Source organism: Corvus moneduloides, chromosome 12 (assembly GCF_009650955.1).
Source record: "Corvus moneduloides isolate bCorMon1 chromosome 12, bCorMon1.pri, whole genome shotgun sequence".
Taxonomy (NCBI): Eukaryota; Metazoa; Chordata; class Aves; order Passeriformes; family Corvidae; genus Corvus; species Corvus moneduloides.
In genome coordinates, this window is record NC_045487.1 from 32,661 (window position 1) to 54,664 (window position 22,004).

General features: G+C 41.9%; 2 protein-coding genes across 3 annotated transcripts in view; one reads left to right on the forward strand and one right to left on the reverse strand.

The window, feature by feature from the left end:
* The first annotated feature begins 205 nt into the window (after positions 1-205).
* On the forward strand, positions 206-4,892 carry GABARAPL2 (GABA type A receptor associated protein like 2). Its single transcript, XM_032121502.1, has 4 exons — positions 206-320; positions 630-685; positions 2,599-2,771; positions 4,308-4,892. The coding sequence occupies exons 1-4, from the start codon at positions 287-289 to the stop codon at positions 4,396-4,398; spliced, it is 354 nt and encodes a 117-aa protein (XP_031977393.1). The 5' UTR covers positions 206-286; the 3' UTR covers positions 4,399-4,892.
* Positions 4,893-5,837: 945 nt separating this feature from the next.
* Positions 5,838-22,004, reverse strand: part of ADAT1 (adenosine deaminase tRNA specific 1) — a 30,187-nt gene continuing 14,020 nt past the window's right edge. Inside the window, exons 9-10 of one of the 2 annotated variants that reach the window (XM_032121492.1) lie at positions 17,646-17,732; positions 5,838-9,689 (exon numbers count right to left, since the gene is read on the reverse strand). In XM_032121492.1, coding sequence (XP_031977383.1) covers positions 9,557-9,689; positions 17,646-17,732 — 220 coding nt within the window. In that variant the 3' untranslated portion in view covers positions 5,838-9,556. The remainder of the gene's footprint in view (positions 9,690-17,645; positions 17,733-22,004) is intronic. The other variant, XM_032121493.1, reaches the window with a different exon arrangement.

Below are 22,004 nucleotides of genomic sequence, written 5' to 3' on the forward strand. Positions count from 1 at the left end.
GCGGCGAAGTCTATGGCGCGGCTTCGAGTGCCCCGGGAGGGCTGCGGGCGGCCTCGCACCCGGCAGGTGACTCCGTGCCCGGATGGCACAGTTCCGCCCCGCGATCCGCGGCCGGAAGCGCGGCCGCTCAAGCGGTTGCCGGGGAACAGGCGAGCCGGAAGTCCCGCCTGCCGTGCCGCTGCTGTTGTTGTGACAGGGACCGTGACAGCGACAGGCCCGGCACGAGCCCCCGCCCCCCGCACACGGGCCTCGCCGCCTCTGGCTCCGCTCCCCGCCCGCCCGCATCATGAAGTGGATGTTCAAGGAGGACCACGCGCTGGGTAAGGGTGGGTCCGGGCCAGGCGCTGCCTGGCAGCGGCCCCGGTGCCCTCGGTCTCCCGTGTCGCCATCTGTCCCCGTCGGCTTCCCCAGGCGGTCGTCTTGTCTGTGGGCGGACAGCCGCTGGCGGCCCTCGCCGAAGGGTGGTGCGATGCCCGGGGACGGTCTTCCCGAAAAGCTAGAGACCGCTCGGAGGCGGGGATATGGTCGCGATCCCCGCAGGCTCACGGCCCTGCCGGCGCTGCCCTCTCGGCCTAGGACACCGGCAATGTTATTACTATGCAATGACTAATTATGAGTTTTGTTCACAGAGCACAGATGTGTCGAGTCGGCAAAAATCCGAGCCAAATACCCCGACCGTGTCCCGGTGAGTAACCAAGCCAGCTTCAACAGAATACTTAGAGGCAAAGGTGGATAAACTGTTTCCATCCTGTCCACTCTGATGAGTTCCTACTAAGTAAATTCATGTTCCTTTTTGTGTCCTTAGATGCTTTAAAGAAGCCCCAAACACATCTAACTACTGCAACATTTTCTCCTCTGCCCCAGCGCTTAGCGACAAATAAGCTTTCTAAACACTTTCCAGGGATTTTTATGATATATCACAGTCCTGCTTTCTTCTAAAGGCAGTTATATCCCAGCAACCACCTTCATTGTCTTGGCGATTGTGCCTGATCCTTAGAAAGATTATGAAGATTCTTGAAACCTTGACCATCTTCCATCCTGGCTAAATGAGTTAGATGATATCCCTCATGTATTCCACACCTATAACCAGTCATCGTGGTGAATCTCCCCATGCAAACCCTGTTGAAGAGCCAATGCAAGTGGTGACCTCTCCTTTCTGCATTAATACCTACCAGTCTGCTAAATAGTGAATGACCTCTCTTCTTCTCTCCACAATCCCTTTTAACATGTTTGTCTGTGAAAAGACCACACTTCACATCTTTATGTAACAGCTAGCAACATGCCCACATTCTCAACTTGCTTGAGTGTAAAATTTCCCACATCCCATCTGACCATGTGCCACTTAGTGCCACTCCTGCATCTCACCTTTTGGTAAGTAACTTCTCCATTAGCACAGCCCAGAGAAGGAATCTTTATTCCCATTGACTTTTTCTGCTGCTCAGTTGCACCTAGTCACGAGATTTTCTCCAGCTGCGGTCTGGCAAGCTGATATGATCCTTGCTGTTCTCTCTTGACTATCCCCTCATACGTAGACTGTGGTGTCCTTAATGACCATACATCTCCACAGTATCCATTTATTTCAAAAATATCCTTGATAACCTTAGGGGAAAAAGAAACGTAGAAACTCATAGCATGAGTCAGAATGACATGCTGCCGTATCAGGAACGGACAGCAAGGTGTAGATAGATACAGGAATTAAATCTCAAATTGCAGCAATCCTTTGTCTGGAGCGGTATGTATTTTCTGCTTGATGATTCCAATTGAGCTGTTGAAACGAAATAGTTGGTATCAATTTAATACTCAAAAGTGTTTTTCAAGCTTAATGTTGTAAGTGGAATGCAGAGCAAAGGAATGGAGACCCTGGAACCTCTTGTAAACTGTATTTCCCAACCTGCTGTATTTTTCCTTCCAGAACCAGCCTCTGTAGCACAAAAAGCATCAGGTCTTTTTCACAAGGAATACTTAATTCTCCTTCCCCTGTACCTGTTGCTTTTTGTTTCGTTTGTTTATTTTTGTCTGGTTTTGTTTGTGGCCATCTTGCTGTCTTTCCTTCCTGTAGTCAATTTCCGATTTCCGAAGCAATGATGAAAGATACTCTAAATGTCAGTTCAGCAGAATACAAAGTTAGCCTCACCAGTACCAGTACAGGGGAAGGATCACCTCACAGTTCGTTGCCTAGTACAGTCCAGGACACCATTAGCCTTACTTGTGGCCAGGGCACGCTGCTGGTTCATTTTCAACTTTGGGTCCACATTGCAATAATTTCGTATCATCGGTGTAAAAAAAGTTAAATGACATGCGTACTTTCCTGTCACAGGTTTCTTTAAGGCATAATGCACCTTTTTATCCCATGACTGCCAAAAACCCAGGCGCAGGACGTTTTGAACCATTGTGTATATGAATGTAGGTCTCAATGCAGCTGTAAAATCAGGTTTCAGAGTGCTGAGCCAGTTCTACCTCTGATTTGGTTGTGGTCAGGAAACCTTTTTGTTCATCCCCTCTGCTCACTGTTGTAAGCCTGTACAAGCAAGCGATCTACCAAAGCTGTCTGTTCACACCAATCCTTAACAGCTTGACCTTCACACCTGCACTTTACAGGTCATAGTGGAGAAGGTCTCAGGATCTCAGATTGTTGATATTGACAAGAGGAAGTACTTAGTTCCGTCTGACATCACCGTGGCCCAGTTCATGTGGATCATCAGGAAGAGGATTCAACTGCCATCTGAGAAGGCAATATTCCTCTTTGTAGACAAGACTGTCCCACAATCCAGGTGAGAGGCTATTCACTCGGTATTCAGAATCCTTTCAGCAAACCTGTGCATATTAGAGGGTGAGTAATGCCACTCTTCGAGGCTCATCTGGCAATTTTAGGAGGTGTTTGTCACATCCTAATCTCACTAAAAGTTGGTTTTCCTCATGAGTTTGATAAATGCCGTATTTCTTGAGCTAGGCTGAAAGGAAAGGTGACTGAAAAATATACTATGATTTACTTCCATGGGAAAAGGGTGAGGTTTGCAGTTATGTGCAAGAACATGTACATCATCAATGTCAAAAAAAATGATGATTCTCAGTGCAACAAAAAAGTTGTGCATTAAATACTCAATAGCAAATGCCATAAATTATTCTGAAAAAAGCCAACAACCTGTCAGTTTACAAAATAACATTACAGACTAGTTACTGGCTCTTTTTTAAAAATTATTTTCTTCTATTAAAAAAAAGTAATTGCTATAGAAATGTTTTTCACATTGGTTTTATACAGGAATAAGTTTCATTGCTTTCTGCTTACATACAGAATATAGCAGAAGCAGCTAGTACAACTTTCTGCACAAGATACTTTAATAAAATTTAAGGAAATAGTATGTCATTATATGCCTGAGATGTGGTATTATTCTTAATACTTAGTTGTAACAGAAACAGTCCCTCCAGGTAACCTGATACGCAGTAGGGATCCACGAGAATCATCCTTTTCTGCTTGTTTTCTTCTAAGAGTACTGAAAATGCCTATATGTCATCTTCATAACGGTACTATAGAACTGCTAGGAGCAGGAAAGAGAGATCCGTTGTCTCTTCTCACATGTTCATAATGAGACATCTCAGCTGGAAAAATAGGGCTTTGATAATTCAATATTAATGTAAAAACGGCTACTTCTTAACAGATAAAAACACAATCCGCTCATGGCTCTGCTCATTTCATAGGCTGAGTTTATGTAATAAACTTCTGTATGAGGAGAGAAGGATGTCAAGGGTTGGTGATTTATCTGCTACTCACCAGTTATCTTCCATTTCAAGCACTGCTCACACATCTTCCCAGCTCCTCTCTTGGGCAGAATGACATCGTTGTTTTCCCTGTCATCACATCCAGTCTCCATCTTTCAGTTCATTAGCCTTTTCTCAGTTTTGGGAAGTCAGAGAAAGGTGATTTGAGGAGGCATCATTTGTGCACCTCACTGATGTCAACTGCTCCAACCATCTGTAGATAGATGGTTGGAGCAGTTGACCAGCCAAGTAATAGCTAGCATTTCTTTTTTGTTTTCAAAATAGAGACCAATTTCCAACAAAACAGGGAAGCATTCTGACAAAGGCATTTGTGAAGAAATTAAAAAAATTTACTCTGCAAAGAGTCCAGGATCATTTTTCTAACTCACAACTCAACTGCTTTTCATTTATTCTCCTCAATCATATTTTAACCTATACACAGACTTACAAGTTTTAGCTTTTATTAATCCTTGCTTATATGAGGTTCTAACTGTTAACACTGGCAAGTTGCATGAGCCAAACAAATCATTCCTCTTTTTTCCCCCTTCAAGCTTAACTATGGGACAACTTTATGAGAAGGAAAAGGATGAGGATGGATTCTTGTATGTTGCCTACAGTGGAGAGAACACATTTGGTTTCTGAATGGTGGGTCTTGGCTACTGTACCATCCTGCTGTGTATCTTGTAAATAGCTGATCATTTTCTGTTCTGACATCCACAGAAGTTCCTTCTATATACATGCATTTGTAACTGGATTTATTTCTTAATATATTGATAGGTCTTGTTTTATTAGACTGTTAAATTATAAAAAAAAAGTTTTGTTGGTTTTGTGAATTTTTTTTTCTCTCATGGCTATGAATTCCCAAAGCCTCAGTTCTTTGGGGGGATACATTTGATGACATTGGTTAAATAAGAAAGCAAAGTAGTTGAGCTACTAAAACCTGAAGAGAAGAACATACGTTTATTCTGTTTTGAGATGTCAGTTTAAGAAAAATAAAAACAATAAATTAGTATTGGGAACACTGGATTTGCTAGCTTATCCAAAACCAGGAGCAAGATGCTGATCATGTTGAATTGAGCTAGTATGTTCCTCTTTCTCAATTAACAAACAAGTACAATAAAAATTCCTGTCACAAACAGGCAGTGCTGTCATTTCTTTACCTTCATTTTGGCCAGAAAGTTACTCGTCACATTTACTAGATGCTACACAGCTGTTTGTATTACTTACCAGACATTGTACACCTTTTCAAACTTTAGTGTGTGGCTGATGATACCAGGAAGAAGCAAAGAGCTCTTTGTAGGTTTCAAAACCAGTAGCTTCAGAGCTACCGTCTCTCACAGCTACTATATTGCACAGCTACTTCTGTTTGCAGGCAAAGAGGCAGACCTGTGGATTGTGTGGGAGAGGGTGGAAAAACCACCTAATTGACCTAATTGCACAGTGCTGGAGTTCACACTCTGATATTAAAGAATAACACTGGCTTGAAAAAGTAGCATGACTTCGACCTTTCTAAACTAGCAAGGAAATGCTAAATACAGTTTAGATTACTATTAAAAATTTTAATTCATTTTCTCACTACGTGGTGCCTAAGAATTTAGTTTTTAAAATGTTTCCAGTTACAGTGGAAATTTATCACTTTCCAAACTTAAATTCATACTCACTCAAATTCCCATGAAGATACATAATTGTTTAGTGCCGCAGTCATTCACAAGTATTGGCAGAAGAACTCCAAAATGTGAAGGTAGGAGCCTGTGAAATGTTGACACTACCATTTTATTGAGGCTTGTCACAGGAACTGCGATGCATGTGCTTAGTGCATGTGAAAATGCGCTGTTGATCTCAGTAAGCTGGAAAAGGTTCGGTCTTCTTTATGCTGAAACCTCACAGTTTTTCTACAGCTATCAAGTAATATTTTTTCTTAGCTGTTAACAGAAGAGTAAGGAACGTAACTTAAAAATGCTAGATAAAGTTAATTACATGCTAGCAAACAGATGTATCTAAAAGCAAGGGGAGATGTTATGATTGAGGTAACTTTTGGATTACCCTTCATAAGCCCCTAAAACCCCCACATAACTGCTCTGTTTAACATCTCTGTGTTTATTAGTTTCAATTTAGGAGCACAGACATGCAAGTAATTACAGAGAATGTAAGGATAAATATTCTACAGCAGTAACTTCACTTTTCATCTGCAGGTACACTTAAAATGGCAATAAAACATCAGGAGGTTTCCTTTTGAAATGCATAGGTGAAATGCATCCCTTTAGATAGTACACTCTTGTAAAATTATAAAAAGCATTTGATCCCATATGATCTTCATTTTCTGTTAACCCTTCAATTTATGCACTGAACAAAAAATGAAGAAATACGTCACTATTCCTACAGCAACACCTCTATGTCACTTATCGTTAAGCTAAATTGAAATGTCATCTACAATATAACTAAACCAGTACTGGATGAATTTAGTATTCAGTAAGTATTTAGTATTCAGGCCAAATTTAGACCATTTAGATAGCCTTCCCTCAAAAATTATCTTGCTTCTACCTGTATTTACTATGTATATATGTTAACTGTATATATTATGTACCTATCGTTGCTGCAGCCCTCTTATGACATTATCAGATACCTACACCTTGTTTTGGGCTCATGGTTTGTTTTTCTACAAATACAGTAATATAAATAGTCTTCAATTTACTCGGAATGTACTGAGATCAGTAAGCCTTCCAGCCTGTGTTAAGGTGAGCAGTGGAAGCACACTGTGAAGATCAAAACCTTGCTTTTCCAAAGGCAGTGGGATGCTAGCATCTTGTCTCAAGGAACTGCAGCTTCAAGGTCAAACAGATTGATTACTCCTACCCTTGGACAAAACCACTTGTTTCTGTGCTCTGGTTTTGACTTCCTTAAAGATAAGCAAGCAGTCTGTTCTGCGTTCTTACTATGATTGAAAATAGAATGACATCTCCAACAGTGATGCTGTTAAAGACATCCCACTCAATGATTACAGTTTCTTTGTCCTGGCAATTAGGAGCCATTGGTCCCCAAACAAGTTTGGGAAAGGCAAGGACCTATCTGGGTAATACAGGTGTGCTCATTTTACACATATGATCGGAATCCTGGTGCCCTCCTATGCTCTGCTGCTCCCACTGCCAATTGTTTGCTTGTCCTTATTAACCATGCACTGTGGGCACATTCCTGCTACCTGCCTCCCTGCTAACTCTGCTCTCCTGTGGCAGTCTCTGCATTCTACTGTCCTGCCCGTGCCTTGCCTATCTTTGTTTTGCGTGGTGTCAGGTATCCCAGCGCAAAGGAGTGATACAGGCTTGGAACATGTCAACTGTTACTTTCCAGGAGCAATTCTTCCAAAGACCTGCTGACAATGATCCAAATTTAGTTTGCTACCTGTTACAAAAGCAGAGAGACTGTTCTTTCCTATCTCTGCATTTTTCCCTTCCGATTTTGAGAGCAGTTTCACGGTATTGCCAACAGCATTTCTTGATATTTTGGAATTTAACAGATGCAGCATTTAAATAATGATTTTCCATCACAGAAATGCCATCCAATTGAGGATGAGATCCCGCAGGCTTAGCCCCTCGTCTTTTAAATGCTGTTCTGTTTCAGCTCCTTCCCTTTCTTCGCATATTCATTGACTTGCTCCAGGCTTAAATATGTCCTCAACTCCATCCAAAAAGTGAGGTCAGCATCACTGTTCAGCACCTCAAAAACTACTTTCAAACCTGACAAGTAACAGAAAAGCAGCAGTCTACAGTTCACAAGTATTTTGCAAATGCACAAAAAAATCTTACAAGGAACAATCCTAACAGCCAGGCTCAAATTTTAGAAGTCTTAAAAGAACTTAAACCATGTAACTGTTCATCTGAAAACTCGTCTGATGCCAAAACTACAGAACTAGTCTTACGTAACCCATATTAATATTGCAGCTGGATAGGAAATGGGAACGTTCCAGTCTGGTCAGCAAGTTCACTGCAGACATTGTTGATTAACAGTGGGAAACTAGGTACGATAAGTTAATAGTATCTGCAAGATTTCAGCCAAGAACAAAGGTAAATTTCGGGAACCTGGAAATCTACTGATAGTTCTTTAGGTACACTACAGAACTCTGCCCTTGGAATGCTACTTGCTCAACGACAGTAACTGCTACCATTTGTCTTCAGCAGTTCACCCTGTTGCCCATGTGCAATAGCATCTGGCCATTTTTTATCTTCTGATGACTACAAGTCTCTAATCTCCATTATCCCTTGCCCTCTACAAACACATAAGATTACTTCCCCCTCACCAATACAACTGGTCTTTCTGCATGTTAGTGCTGGATTTGAGAGAATGGGCATATAGACACAGAATTCAAGTTGTTACTTCTTCAACAAGAGAACTATTCTTACTTGACAAGTCAATCTAAGTGTGAAGTAAAAAGAATTTGCTGCTATCAATTCTCAGACTGCAATGCAAGGTGTACTGTTTGGTGCCCTATGTAGCTCAGTAGGTTGACAGCAAAGGCTGTTTGGAGAAATGCTGTGCCCATTTTTCAAATCCAAAACTATAGGACATCAAAGAACAAAAAAATTCACATCACTGAAGAATTTTTAAGTTCTAAATTATCCAGTTCTTTCATCCTGCCATTGCCTTGCCCAAATATTTTATGAATTGTAGTTTACAAATGCGAATGTGCTCAGCAGCAGTTACATGGTCCTGAAATTGCTCACACAAGGCAGTAACTGGGACAGAAGGTTTAAGGAGGATTACACACTGCTTCCCCCACAACTGCTCACAATGCTGACTGTCTTGCTATGCAGATGTTAGTCGGTAATAAAGCATAATGACAAGAGACTAGAAGAGACATGCCAGAGACTACTTCCAGTACTCCCCAAAGCATCTCTACCTTTGCCAGGTGATTAATGAACACAGTGACATAAATGGCTGAGGCATTTCTGCTTTTAACTGACATTTCCCACAGAGGGGCACGGAGATGGACGGTGCTTGAAACACTGAAAAATAGGTAAATGTTTGTGTGTAATTACACAGGATTGGCCAGTTTGAACCAAGTAATTCAGGAGTTCTCTTTTCTGCCTACAGAAGCAAAGCAGTTGAAAGGTTATCTGGCAAAGTCCTGAAATTGAGATGCACAGGATACCAATAAGTAGTACTATTCGACACAGACTTGTACCCGGTGCTTTTGCTTCTGCTGCGGCAGTGTCTGTGGCTATGTTTAGTAAATAGCAGCATATGTGAAGGATTCCCAGAAGAAAATGACACTTTAACAGAACTAGTATTTCCAATTAGAAGCAATGGGGCTGGGGGGACACAGAAAATTCTTCCAGGCACCAGACAAGAAGAGCCAAGAGCTATAAAAGTCTTACTTACTATACATTAGGGTTGTCCCAGCAACAGAAAAACAACCACAACATTATGAGAGGTGGAAGAAAAAAGCAGCACTAAAATTTTCCACAGGATTGCTTCAATTTCAGTTGACATTACTTTCGCTGCAATGACTATGGCTGGTAGATCATATCCTCAGATACAAGGATAGCACGTCACTGCTTCCTTTCTTTTGGAGGCATATTGTTTCATGCAGCTCAGAATTTTGAGTCAGCAATGATCCTTTTCTATATTTCAATAAAAAGGGGGCTTCAACTCAGCCAAAATAAGGTATTCTCTAAATTGCTTTCCTTTTCACTCCCATCTCTTTACAGCACATAAACCAGAGGGCGTCTTTTTCTGGCTCTTGAACTGCAGAGGTGTCTGCTGTGGACCAGAGCTTATTCCTGGATTCACATAGTCACATGGATTCTCATGTGAAGTGCAGGTATTCCTTGGCATTCTTGACCCAACCCAGCAGAGCTTGGCTACGCAGCACTCTCCAGGCTTCTTGATAATTTAGTGCAGCTTCCTTGTAGTCCCAGTAGGTTTTCAGAGTCTTCATCCTGACAGAAAATGCACAAAAATGAAAACAATTCTATGATCCTATTGAATATGAGGTCACAAAATGAAAAAAGAAATCAAACACCTAAGAACCTGATGATCTCCTATGAACCCTTTCATGCTACTTAGTGAAATTCTCTTCTAGGGAGACTTGGAGACGCCCAGACTCTAAAGCTAGACATCGTCATCAATCATACAAAAGGAAGCAAAACAACTCTTCTAGCATTAGAAATGTCTGTGTTTGACTGCATGACCACAGGTTACGGAAAACCTCCATGATAGCAAAAACTGCTGAAGCAAAGCTGAGAAGGTTGCTATGGGTGCTTTGAATTGGGTGGAAGTAGCCTTAGCGTGCTAGAAAACTGGCTGGAAGGGAAAAGGACAAAATTAACTGGACAGTTTTTCTTTTCCAAGACAAAACTAATGGGGAAGAATGAGACAAAGGAGAAAATAATCTCTTTTCTTTCCCTAAAGCAAAAGAGACTCAACAGTTTTGGTGTTATTCCCCTTCCTCAAGTAGCAACTACTCCCCACAATCTCAGCAGAACAATTGGTCACTCTATGAGCACATTATACCAATGATTTTCAAAATAGGGAAGTTCAAGTCTAGAGTATCTGAACACAAGTGCCTCTAAGACAATTTCATCAAGATTTTTTTCCTTTCCTTGCATTCCGTTTCCAACCTCTCTCATTTCCCTTTGCCAAAACATGTCAGCCACATGTGGTATGCAGTGTTTATACATTAAACCCAATATGAGGGGAAGATCATAGGCAACATGACCTTCACCAAGAAAGAGGAAGAGCCAAACTACTACAGGAACCCTAATCTGAGAGGTCTGAGAACCACTGCACTAACTTCTAAAACACACTTTCATGCTCAAAGGCAATTATGATCACCCATCACCCCCAAAAAACCCCCACAGCTCCGCCGTAACAGCAGACCATCAGAAGCTGTGTTGGAGGCACTCAGCATTCTGCTATAAATTTGTTTCTAAAACACTGTGACATGCAAAGCAAGCTGTATTTTCTATCCTTCAAACCCTGTGTTCAGGAATGTGCAAGAGTGAAGAACCTGTCTATGCCATTGCTGAATATGGAGATATATACTCTCTTAAAAAACCTGCCCTGCACTCTTGTCACAGCCAATCCATTTTGCTTTCTCCACCTCTTTCACATTAATCATACTCTCTGAAACTAACCTCTGAGCTGCTCTCAAAAGTCCCATGTAAGAGCCCTTCTAGAACTCTCCCCCACCTGGCCAGTGGAATGGTCATGGAACCCCATTATCAGTAGTGGATCATAGTTTAGGAGCATCACTCAACAGGCAAAAGACCAGCAACTATCTGCCCAAGCCACATTTGGGAAACAACCAGGTCCAAGAAGGGTCCAAGCCAACCCACCACAACCGGTCCCAAAACCTTACCATAGGCAAGCACTTCCTGTCCCAGGTACTCATGTATCTCAAATACAGTACAAACTACTGGTGTAGCTTTTGCACGGTGTGGTTTTTGGTAGTGGGGGAACCACAGAGGTGGCTTCTGTGAGAAGCTGCTGGAAGCTTCTGCCATGTCTGGCAAAGCCAATCCCTGATGGCTCTGAAGATGGACATGCCGCTGGCCAAGGCTGGGCCAATTAAAGAGGATGGTAATGCCTCTGTGAGAACATATTTAAGAAGAAAATCAAAACACAGTGGGGCACAGGTTCTTTTTTTCTAGCCAGAGAAGAGGAGGAGGTGAGAACATGCGAGGGAAACAACATGGCGAGACCAAGGTCAGTGAAGAAGGAGGAGGAGGAGGTGCTCCAGGCCCAGAGCCAAGATGCCTCTGCAGGCCGTGGTGAAGACCACGGTGAAGCAGCTGTGCCCCTGCAGCCCATGGGGATCCACGGGGGATGCAGAGATCCACCCGCAGCCCCTGGGGATCCATGGGGGATGCAGAGATCCACCCGCAGCCCATGAGGATCCCCGGGGGATGCAGAGATCCACCTGCAGCCCCTGGGGATCCAGAGATCCACCCGCAGCCTGTGGGGGAGGTGCCCACACCAGAGCAGGTGGATGCCTGGAGGAGGCTGTGATCCAGTGGGAGACCCAGTGGAGAGAGGGGGCCCTGCTCCCAGGCTGCAGCAGCCTGTCCTTGGAGGATTGAACCCCGTGGAAGAGTGACCCATGCTGCAGCAGTTTTGGGAGGACTGTGTGCCCATGGGACGGACTCACGTTGCAGCAGTTTTGGGAGGACTGCTGCTCGTGAGATTGGAACCATGCTGGAGGAGTTCACGGCGAACCGTCCCCCGTGGGAGGGACCCCATGGTCTCACAGAGGAACGACTCCTCTCCCTGAGCAGTGGAAGAAATCTTGGGTGACAAACTGACCAAAACCCCCATGCCCTGTCTCCCTGAACTGTTGGTGGGAAGGAGGGAGGGGTTGGGGGAAGAAAAGGTGTTTTTAAGGGCTTATTTTACTCCTCATTATCCTCCTCTGACTTCGTTAGTAATAAATTCACTTTGTACCCCTAAGTCGAGCCTGTTTTGCCCTTGGAGTGATTTTTCCCAGTCCTTATCTCAACTCATGAAGCCTTCATGAAATTTTTCTCTCCTCTGCCCAGCTGTAGCAGGGGAGGGCGAGTGAGCAACTTTCATGGGTGCCTGGCATTTGGCCAGTGTTAAACCATGACACCTTCACCTGCCCCCCACCTGATTGTCTTTTCTTCCTTGCTAAATGTTGCTCTTTTTCCTGAATCTGCTGTCATATCAACGGCTCTTCAACTCATATCCATCAGTCTGATTCGATTTAAGTAAAACACATAAGGGGTTTTTCTACCCTTCATTATTCCAATCGACCTTTGTTTGGAAACTCTTACAGTAGACAGTAAGAAAAATATAGCTAGGAAAAAGGCAGGATAGACGGGAGCAGCTCAGGATGTTCACCACACTATAGCAGCTCCACAAGCAGGTGACCGCAGCCTCTTGGCATTTCATTCTTCAAGCAGACAATGTCAGTACAGTGATTTAACAGTGCATGCAACACAAAGCAGTATTTTAAACAGCTTCCTCAAGAAGCTGACAAAATCAAACAGATTTATGTAATTCATGCTCAATTTCTGCATTACGCTTCTGAGGAATTTTCAACATATATATGGGAAAAATGCTTTCAAATTCCAATAACACTGTGTCTGCATAAAAACCTCATGTGGTTTGACTGTATCTCAGATTTAGTTGGGCCATTAGGCTCTCAGCATTAGTAATGAAGAACCTGTGACTTTTTTTGGCAGAAGCAAACACTAGTTTGCTGCCCCAGGCAAAGTTCAATACAGTCATAGGATCTCCAGTCCATCCAGGTCTTCCTGACCACATTTCTTCTATATTTCCCTTTACTATTTCAATCTTGCCCCTACACTACTGTGCAAGAGAGAGACAATGATTCTGACAGCTGTGTGCCAGAGACATGAAACTCCATTCGGAAAGGCATTACACTCCTGGAAAATGCCTCACACAAATCACCATTATGCTTGAAAACATTCGTGCTCAACCATATGCAAGGCTGAGCAGGAATGGGCTCACAAGCAAGGCAGCCTGCAAAGAAAAGCAGTGCATTGCAACAGTACTTCCTTCTCACTAACAAACCCTGCTTTTAACTCTATATTCAGTTTCAAACATCTACATTCAACTCATAATGTACTTTTGAGATTTCAGACACATTATTGACATAAGCATAAGGAATCAACCAAAACATTACTCGTACAAAAACTGATGAATCACATCTAAGAGAGCAAAAGATCACAGATCTTCACTATATAAAAATCTGTTGTGAACCCATAATATAATAAGGGGACCAAGGAAACCAGACATGGGCTGATTATATTCTTCCGATTACGTATCTTCAACGCTGCAGATAAAATGCAGTTATTGCAGGCAAATAACTGACACCAACCTGAAGAAGATAAAGAACAAGTGACAGAGTGAGCTAACTCAAAGAGTGAGCTCCACACAAATACAGCAAGTTTTTTTACAGTAATTCGAGGTTCTGCAGTATTTGGAAGATTGTTACTGCATTGCTGCATTCTAGCTTAGGAGACCAGATTTTCAAAACATTACTGAAAAATTGGAAAATGAGCTTTGCGGCTTTTGCCAATGTCATCTAAGATGTGGAAAAACTGAATCACACAGAGGAAAAGATGCTGAAGCTCAAAAGAGTAACTAAAAAAAATTAAGTCTTGAGATAACTATGATGACAAAATATTTTCATGCACAGAAAATGCTATTTTATAAAAGGCTCTTCATTCTGGCAAAGACCTAACAAACATCTGTGATGTGCAATACATAAAAGATTTTCAGTGTCCCACAGACCTCTATGCAGCAGTAGGATCATCACAGGAATTGTTTAATGTACAAACTTTAAACAGAAAACTGAAAAGGGACTAGAAAATTGCTACAAAATTCTTGCCAAATGTGTTTGTATTGTGTTGTGGTTGTTTTTAATTGGAAAACAGCAGTGAAACTGCACCACCACTGCTCCCAATGACAGTTACTTTCATTAGACCAACAATTCCTCAGTCACACCAGCAGGAAATATTTAGCAGTCACCTTTTGTTTCTCATGGGCAAACAGTCTTAAGTGTGAAGCACAAGTGAAGGTTCTATACTTTAGCCTACATAAACTCTTGGAGCCATCTGAAAGCCCTTGCCCTCCTCTGTATAGCAGCCCACCCCGTCTTCAATTAGGTGTCACTGGAACTGGAATCCTCCATACTGCAAACTGAGAAGGAAGGAAGACTAATAGTACAATCTTAATTGTGATGGCTCCTGACTACAATTTAAGAGAAAAGAGGATTAGTCATTCATTTAATAAGCCCAGTGAGAAAGGGCAGGTTTATTTTTACAAAGTCTCCCTTGGATTCAAAGGGCCATACAGCCAGCCACATCTTGTACAAACAGCAATGCCTGGAGACTGTCTAGGGTGGATGCCACCGTATGACAAAAGAAGCTTTTCACTTCCCCACGTGATGATTAAGGCATGGCTTTTCTCCTAACAGCAGGGAAAAAAACCCGATTAATGCAAAAAACCTCCTCTGCCACATTACCATCAAGTGATCTGCAACCAATACTGCAGGGGATTTTGCATAACAATTCAGATTAGCAATAGCACAATGCTGTCCAATGGTGTGTCACCATTCCCTTGGCAGAGAGCATGGAAAACATGAAAAGAAAAAAAAGAGATGGATTTATGCACCAGTAATGTCAAAACGATAATATGTGAGAGGGAATCAACAGAAGAAAATTAGGTATGAGAGGTGGCAGTAAGAGGTAATAAATAAACAACATTTGAGTTAGTCTACCTGGAGAGATGAGTGAGAATTTACGTAAGGCACGGAAGACAGATCATAAAAATTATTGCAAAGGAAGAAAGAAGGTGGGACAGCATAATACAGTACTATCTGGTCCTTGGTGAAATAGCTCATGGCAGCCAAACAGCACCTCCTTCTCAGTCTCATGTGAAAGCAAATAAACTAAATCCTGAAAAAAACCCAAATCGATGAATGTCATGTTTAACATCTTAGATAAGCTATACTACTATAAATACCTAAACTTGCCTTTTAGAAGAGCCAGCAAAGTTCTGGCCCCAGCAGGCTGTCTACCTGTTCAAATTTAACAGCACCCACACTGATCCTCTGGAGAGAAATGAAGAATGAATAAGAAAGTCACAAAAAGCAGGAGAAGCAGCTTTAGATATACACACAAATAAAAAAGAAAACAAAAGAACATCAGAATCAGTTCCATGCAAAGTTTTAAATTCCCCAGTTCCTAGCCTGACAGTAGACAACAGTAGATGAAGGCAGGGTTACGTGAAGAGTAACCCTTGTCCTAATGTACCCTATAACTACAAAACAAGCTGTTCAGCAAATTTGAAAGTACTACAAGAATGAGTTTTCCTTGATGGGAGCAGAAAAGATGGGAGGCAAGAGACACAGAAGTGGACTAGAAGAGTCAGGGTCTCTTAGGGTCAAAGTGGAAAAAGGAAACTGGGTGACAGCACAGCTTTAGAGCCAACCATTTGTGGTAAGAGATAACAAGATACATTTGAATGTGAAGAAAATACAAAACCAGGTAATAGTTAAATACACAGAAGTTTAGAGGAAACAATTTGAGAGTGTAGGATTTCTTATCTGAAGTTCACTCAAACTCAGACTCCAAGGGGGAAAGAAAAATGAAAATATCAGAATACTGTGTAGAAAGGAAAAGGGAAGATGAAGGAAACAGCAACACAAAGACACTTCTTAATTTTGCTTTTTAAGTGGAGAAAAAACAAAGACTTCAAAGGCAATCAGCTGCACAAGCTGACTAGTGAACTAGCACCTCTACTGTATAGATAGAGTTTGTGCAGCATAAAAACAATGCCACATCTGTGAATCAGCTGGACTTTGTCAGGAGAAGCCCAGACAGAAAAACAGTAGAGGACAAAAAAGTCAAAGGAAATGACAAAGCCAATGGTCTAGAAAAGCCCTGAGGTGAAGTGACTTTATGTAAGCAGCACATGATCAGCATAATGAGTCACCTACCCAAAAATGCACAAGTTCACAATCTGTTTTGAGGAAATTATGATGGCTAAACAACTGAGGACAAACTCCCACCCAAAACAGGCTAAAATTTTTACATGTAAAACTGATTTAAGGACAAAGTGTATCTACTTATAGAATCAGTTGAAAGCATCTCAGCAATAGCATGGTTCATGTTGACATCAAAACTTTGAACCAGTTAGGAGACACTTCTACAGACACAGAAGGTAACGGCAATCTTTAATTCAACAAAACTCAAAAGCAAGCAAGATCCGTTAAAGATCCAGGTCTACTGTCTTGGTACCATGAAAGGCTGAAATGGCCTACCTCCAATGCTTCCAGTCACATATGCCTCCTACTTCCTTTGCATGGGTTTCATCTGTTTTAGATTTCCATGAGCCAATTAAATTCATTAGTCCGAGAGAAAACACAGAATACAAGGAAATTGTTTTCAGCCACATTACCTAGCTGAACCGGCTCATCATGAGATTGGAGAAGTGCTACTGATACAAGGGGGAAAAGAGTCATCTACAGCCAGTAGCAGCAGAGAACTGCTGTGGGACCATCCCCATCAGCAGCTACAAGCAGTTAAACTGGCTCAAGAGTTGGGATAACTGCATCCTAAAGCTGCTGAAATTGTATCTGGAAGTAAGCCTAAAATACAACAAACCTTCTGTGGCAATGGATTTGGAACCTTCTACATCTCCCAGAATCTAAGCCAAAGAGAACTACATTTCTGTACATGTGAAACTATGCTTTACTTTATGGTATACCAGCAAATACATAATGCACCTAATGCTATGCCAGACTGGATGATTACTGCAAGTAATTAACTCAAGTCTGATAAACCAAACTTGGTTTTAGTAACGTAAAGGAAAATTCCAACTATGGCTTCCTCAGTCAAAAGCTGCTTTCTTTCCAGAAAGTCTCTGCTTATGCAACAAACGCATTGCAGAAAGAGCCCTATGAACTATCTCACCTTACTAGCTCTTACTCCACCATACACTACGATGAAAACTGATTTTAGCCTAGACTTAAAAAAAAAACAGAAGAAAGGTTTTTTTTACTCTAACTTCTACTTTTACTCTACTTCCTTCTTGTGAATCAAAGAAGTGGCATTTGATAGAATTACTGACCACCAACTAGATATCAGTAACTCCACGACAATTTTGGGACGCCGGGTTTGAATACCACGAAGGGTAGAGAGCTGCAGGCAGCTATCTAATAGCTCATGTTTTCAAAAAAGATACTACTTCCTCATTTTGTGTCTCTTTCCACATTTTTCAAGTATGAAAGTTTAACTATGGACTTATCTAAAATGAGATTCATGAGCAGATACTGTATCATCACAGTATTCTTCCGTTTCATTAAGATAAACTCACTCTTCTAAATGCAATCATAATGTCTTTACCGTAGAGTGTCCGGTAGATCCTCTCGTGAAATACTTGTCACCAGCTTTTGGAATTGATGGAAGAGTTCCACTTTACAGATCTTGGATCTGATATAAAAAAATTTTAAAATTAGAAATTGTCATACATGAAATCCCTATTTGTGCTTGGTCTTTGCATATTAAGTGCTTTAATTAATTTTGAGTTAATTATTTTTAAATTGAATGTTACAATTAACCCATCAGCCCAGGTACAAAAATCCAGTTCCATTATCAGTGTTTTCATTTGTTTAAAGTAGTTTATTAATAGAGTTGCACCCTTCCCAGTTAAAATTTTCCCAGTTAAAAATCACAAACTTGCCCCTTCTCAAACTTCAAACCACCTATACACCATAAGAGTTACCTTTCCTGTGTTTACTGTATACTTTTACAAGTGTTTTGAGGTGTGTTGGATGTATTTTAATACTTTTTGTAGGTGTTTCACTTGCATTCTGATTCCAAGGCCAAAACCCCACCCAGTCTTAATAGCCAGCAGCTATTTTTAGCTACAGAGCCATTACTCTGCAGGCAAGTCCCATGGCAACCTGAATACCTGAATTTTAATGAAAGTATTATATTCCCTTATCTCAAACTGATACCATCCCCCCCTTGACAACGATGAGCCATTGGTGGACGGAGATGATCCATCAAAGGGAAAGCAGCAATCGCCTTGGACCAAAGGGGTGGGCTGTGGACGGGCTGTGGGCAGAGCAAAAACTATAAAAAGGATGAAGCCGAGAGGCGGGGTCTCTTTTTCTCTTCCCCTCTTCTCTCTTCCCCTCTTGCTCTCTCCAGACTAGCTGTGGGAGACATCGGTGCTGGGCATTAAAAGCCTTACCCCTTTTAAGGGGCTTTTAGTAATTTTTTTAAAGTCAGCCCAGCACTGCAAGTTCTTTTTCTCTACCTGAGGTCTAGTGCTGTCTCAGCCAGAAGATCTCGTATCCCTGCGCTCCTGGGCCATACCATCTACTGAGCCATAGGATCCCAAATTTTTATGTTTTTCTGATTTCTGTAATTTTTCAATTTTTCTGTTTTCAATAAATTAATCTTTTTAAGAGTTGTCTCATTTCTCACAGAAATTCTGATGAAAGAAAAAAATCATAAATTCACTCCACCTTACAGCTCACAGCAGTACATCCCAACTAAAGGTTTTTGATAGAAAGCATTACGTTCACTTCTCAAAGAATGTAAAAACTTCCCTATTGTTTAACTTTTCCTATCCCATCCAAGCTGTCCACCTGCCTTTTCCTTTAGTTTTATGTTATATTGACAAAGAGCTGCATTGCCCCCATTCTCCCAGCCAGCACTCACCAGTTTGCAGAAAGAACATTTTAATATCACACTGTTATCTGCATGCAACTGCACTGTCATCAGCTCACAACTGCAGTAACATTTAGCCAAAAGGACTAGTCCCAGAACAGATCAAACAAGCACAGGACTCCAAAGGCTTTTTTGAAGCCTTTGAAACATGACTTTCTGCTTTAAAGTTTGAAAATGTGTTGAAATGCTGGCAGCACACTCCTAACATGAACATGTCACCTTCCCATATAACATGGAAAAAAACCTGTTAAATTCTGTATTATTCAAAACAAATAAAAGAAGCAGCAGAAATATCTGGAACAATGCTGTCCTTTTCACTATGGTGGTGAGGACACATTCAGCAATAGCTGCAGGGCAGTTAAATGCAAAGAGGCTCATCAAAAAATAAAGTGAGTCAAAGTTTGAAAAATCTTTAGAAGATACTACATACATCTCTCAGCTTTGAGCCCTTCTATTTCCCCAAAGAGATGGCAACCAGAATCATTGTTTATAAAGGGTAGTTTGGTTTTAAATGGCCCAGCTATTTCCTCTATTTATTTATCTTTGCATACTTAACAAGGACTGATTCAGTTCTCCAACAAGTGCAAGCTGATTCTCCAGAAGCACTGAAAACACCACCGATCAAAAAAAAATCTTGCTATGTTGCTACCATGTATTTTAAGAACATCAAAAATGGCATAGAATTATAGAGTCTCCACAAGGATCATTGAGTCCAACTCCTGGCTCAGGAAAACCCCAATAATCCCAGCATGTGCCTGAGAGCATTGTCCAAATGCTCCTAGAACTTGGACCACTGTGACCACTGCCCTGGGGAGCCTGTTCCAGCACCCAACCATCCTCTGGGTGAAGAACCTTTTCCTAATACTCAGCCTAAGCCTCCCCTGACACAGCTCCAGCCATTCCCTTGGGTCCTATCACTGGCTGCCAGAGAGCAGAGAACAGTGCCTGCTCCTGCGTGTCACCTCACAAGGGAGTTGTAGCCTGCTGTGTGGTCTCCCCTCAGTCTTCTCTTCTCCAGGCTGAACAAACCAAGTGACCTCAGCTGCTCCCTGCAGGGCTTCCCCTCCAGACCCTTCATCATCCTGATGGCCTCGCCTTTGGACACTTAGAGCTTTATCATCTTCTTATATTCCAGTCCCCAGACCTGTCCCCAGGAGGTGAGGCCATACCAGTGCAGGGCAGAGCGGGACAATCCCCTCCTTCACCTGGCCAGCAATGCTGGGTCTGATGCCCCCAGGATGCGAGTGGCCCTCCTGGTTGCCAGGGCACTGCTGACTCATATCCAACCTGCCATCAACCAGGACCTCTAGATCCCTTTCCATGGCCCTGCTTTACAGCCTCTTGCTCCCCAGTCTGTCCATACATGCAGGGTCACCCCTGTGCCACGTGCAGAAACTGGCATTTGTCTTCGTTAAACTCCGTATGGTTGGTGATTGCCCAACCCTGTAATTTGTCGAGGTCTTTCTGCAGGGCCTGTCTTCTTCCAAGGGAGTCAGCAGCTCCTCCCAATTTAGTGTCACTAGCAAACTTAGTGTACCTTCGAGTCCTGCATCCAAGTCATTTATTAGGATGCTGAAAAGCACTGGCCCTAAAACAGAGCCCTGCTGAGCTCCATTGGTGATGATGGCATGCAAAGACGCTCTAAAATTTAATATTCGAGTTAATCTGTCAAAGGTTCGTATTGTAGTTTTTGGCAGTTTGTTGGGGAAGATGAAACAGGAAAACCTTGGAAATATGATTGCCTGACAAAAGATTTTGGGAATATGAAAACTACAGGCAACATCGAAATGAAAGCCACTTTTGAAATACCAGGTCTTAGTTACTGAACAACTAGAAAACAATGGTATGGCCACTGAAGATAATCCCCTCTTGACTGAACAATACCCTCTGCTTGCAGGCAGGTCCAAGGGTCAGAGCAGACCCTACTAGCTCAGCAGAAGGGGTCCAAAGAGTAGTTTTTAGAAGTTAAGATGTAACACTTTATGGTAATATAAGAACTCTTATAGGCTGTATGTAAATGCTATAAGATTTGTATCTTGTATTAGATTGGTTAGTGACAATTAGAATATTCAGTACAGAAGATGATTTATTGTATTGTAACCAGGACTTCAGACATTCTTTCCTTACTCTTACTCCTTTCCTCTCTTCCACTTCCACTCTTGCTCTTACACCCTCTCTCTCTCTCTCTCACCTGCTTACTCTCTTGGGCCTGCTCAGAGCTGAGTCAGGCAGCTCTGAGCAGTGCCCCTATACCCACGCCTTTACAATAAACCGACTGTGTCCCAAGACCTGCCTATAGAGATCTCTCCATTCGTCTCCGTCTCCGTCCCGACCGAACTCACCCATAACCTACAGCAGTTTAGTTAATTAAGCATTAACAAAAGCACATACCAGATTATTTACCTACAAATTCCTTTTAGTCAGTCAGTTTTACCTTCCTTGGTATTTAGTGTTATCTAACATATTGAAAGGGGGAAGAAAACCTCAAACAACACTTCCCAGCAATCACCCTGAGACTCTTGGAGAGGAAAAAGAATGTAGAAATACAAGTCTTGTTTATTATTAAGCACCACCACTGTCAATAAGGCTGTAAATTCCTTATTTTCATTATAAAAGTTCCTTTTGTGACTGTTTATCTCGTAAGTGTAAATAGTTTACTTGTTCCTTGACGTTGTTTTTAATCCTGATTTCCTAAGGAAACGAGACATTTGTAATCACATGGTCCTGTAGGCGCTAATAACTTTTTAAAGTTTCAGTGAATTTCAAGCACATGTTGAGAGGAGGATCTTTTAATAATAACTGAGTTCTTACACTTTTGTGCTAGTTGTCAGCTAGCAGATGGCTCTCAAATTTTAGAGCTGATGCACAAATACTATGTAACTAACTGAGAAAAAGGGGTTAGCGGGTTTGTTTGATCTTTCACATGTCTTCTGGAATACTTACCTACTGCATATTGAGAATAAATATTGTACAGTGCACACAGAGCCTGTCTTAAAAGATGAACTAAGTCACCTAGGTCACCTG

Excerpts from the sequence above, each read along its gene's own strand:
- GABARAPL2 (XM_032121502.1), top strand. The coding sequence starts at position 287 with ATGAAGTGGATGTTCAAGGAGGACCACGCGCTGG. Across the intron at positions 321-629 it reads CAAGGAGGACCACGCGCTGG|AGCACAGATGTGTCGAGTCG; the intron begins GTAAGGGTGGGT and ends TTTTGTTCACAG. Across the intron at positions 2,772-4,307 it reads AAGACTGTCCCACAATCCAG|CTTAACTATGGGACAACTTT; the intron begins GTGAGAGGCTAT and ends TCCCCCTTCAAG.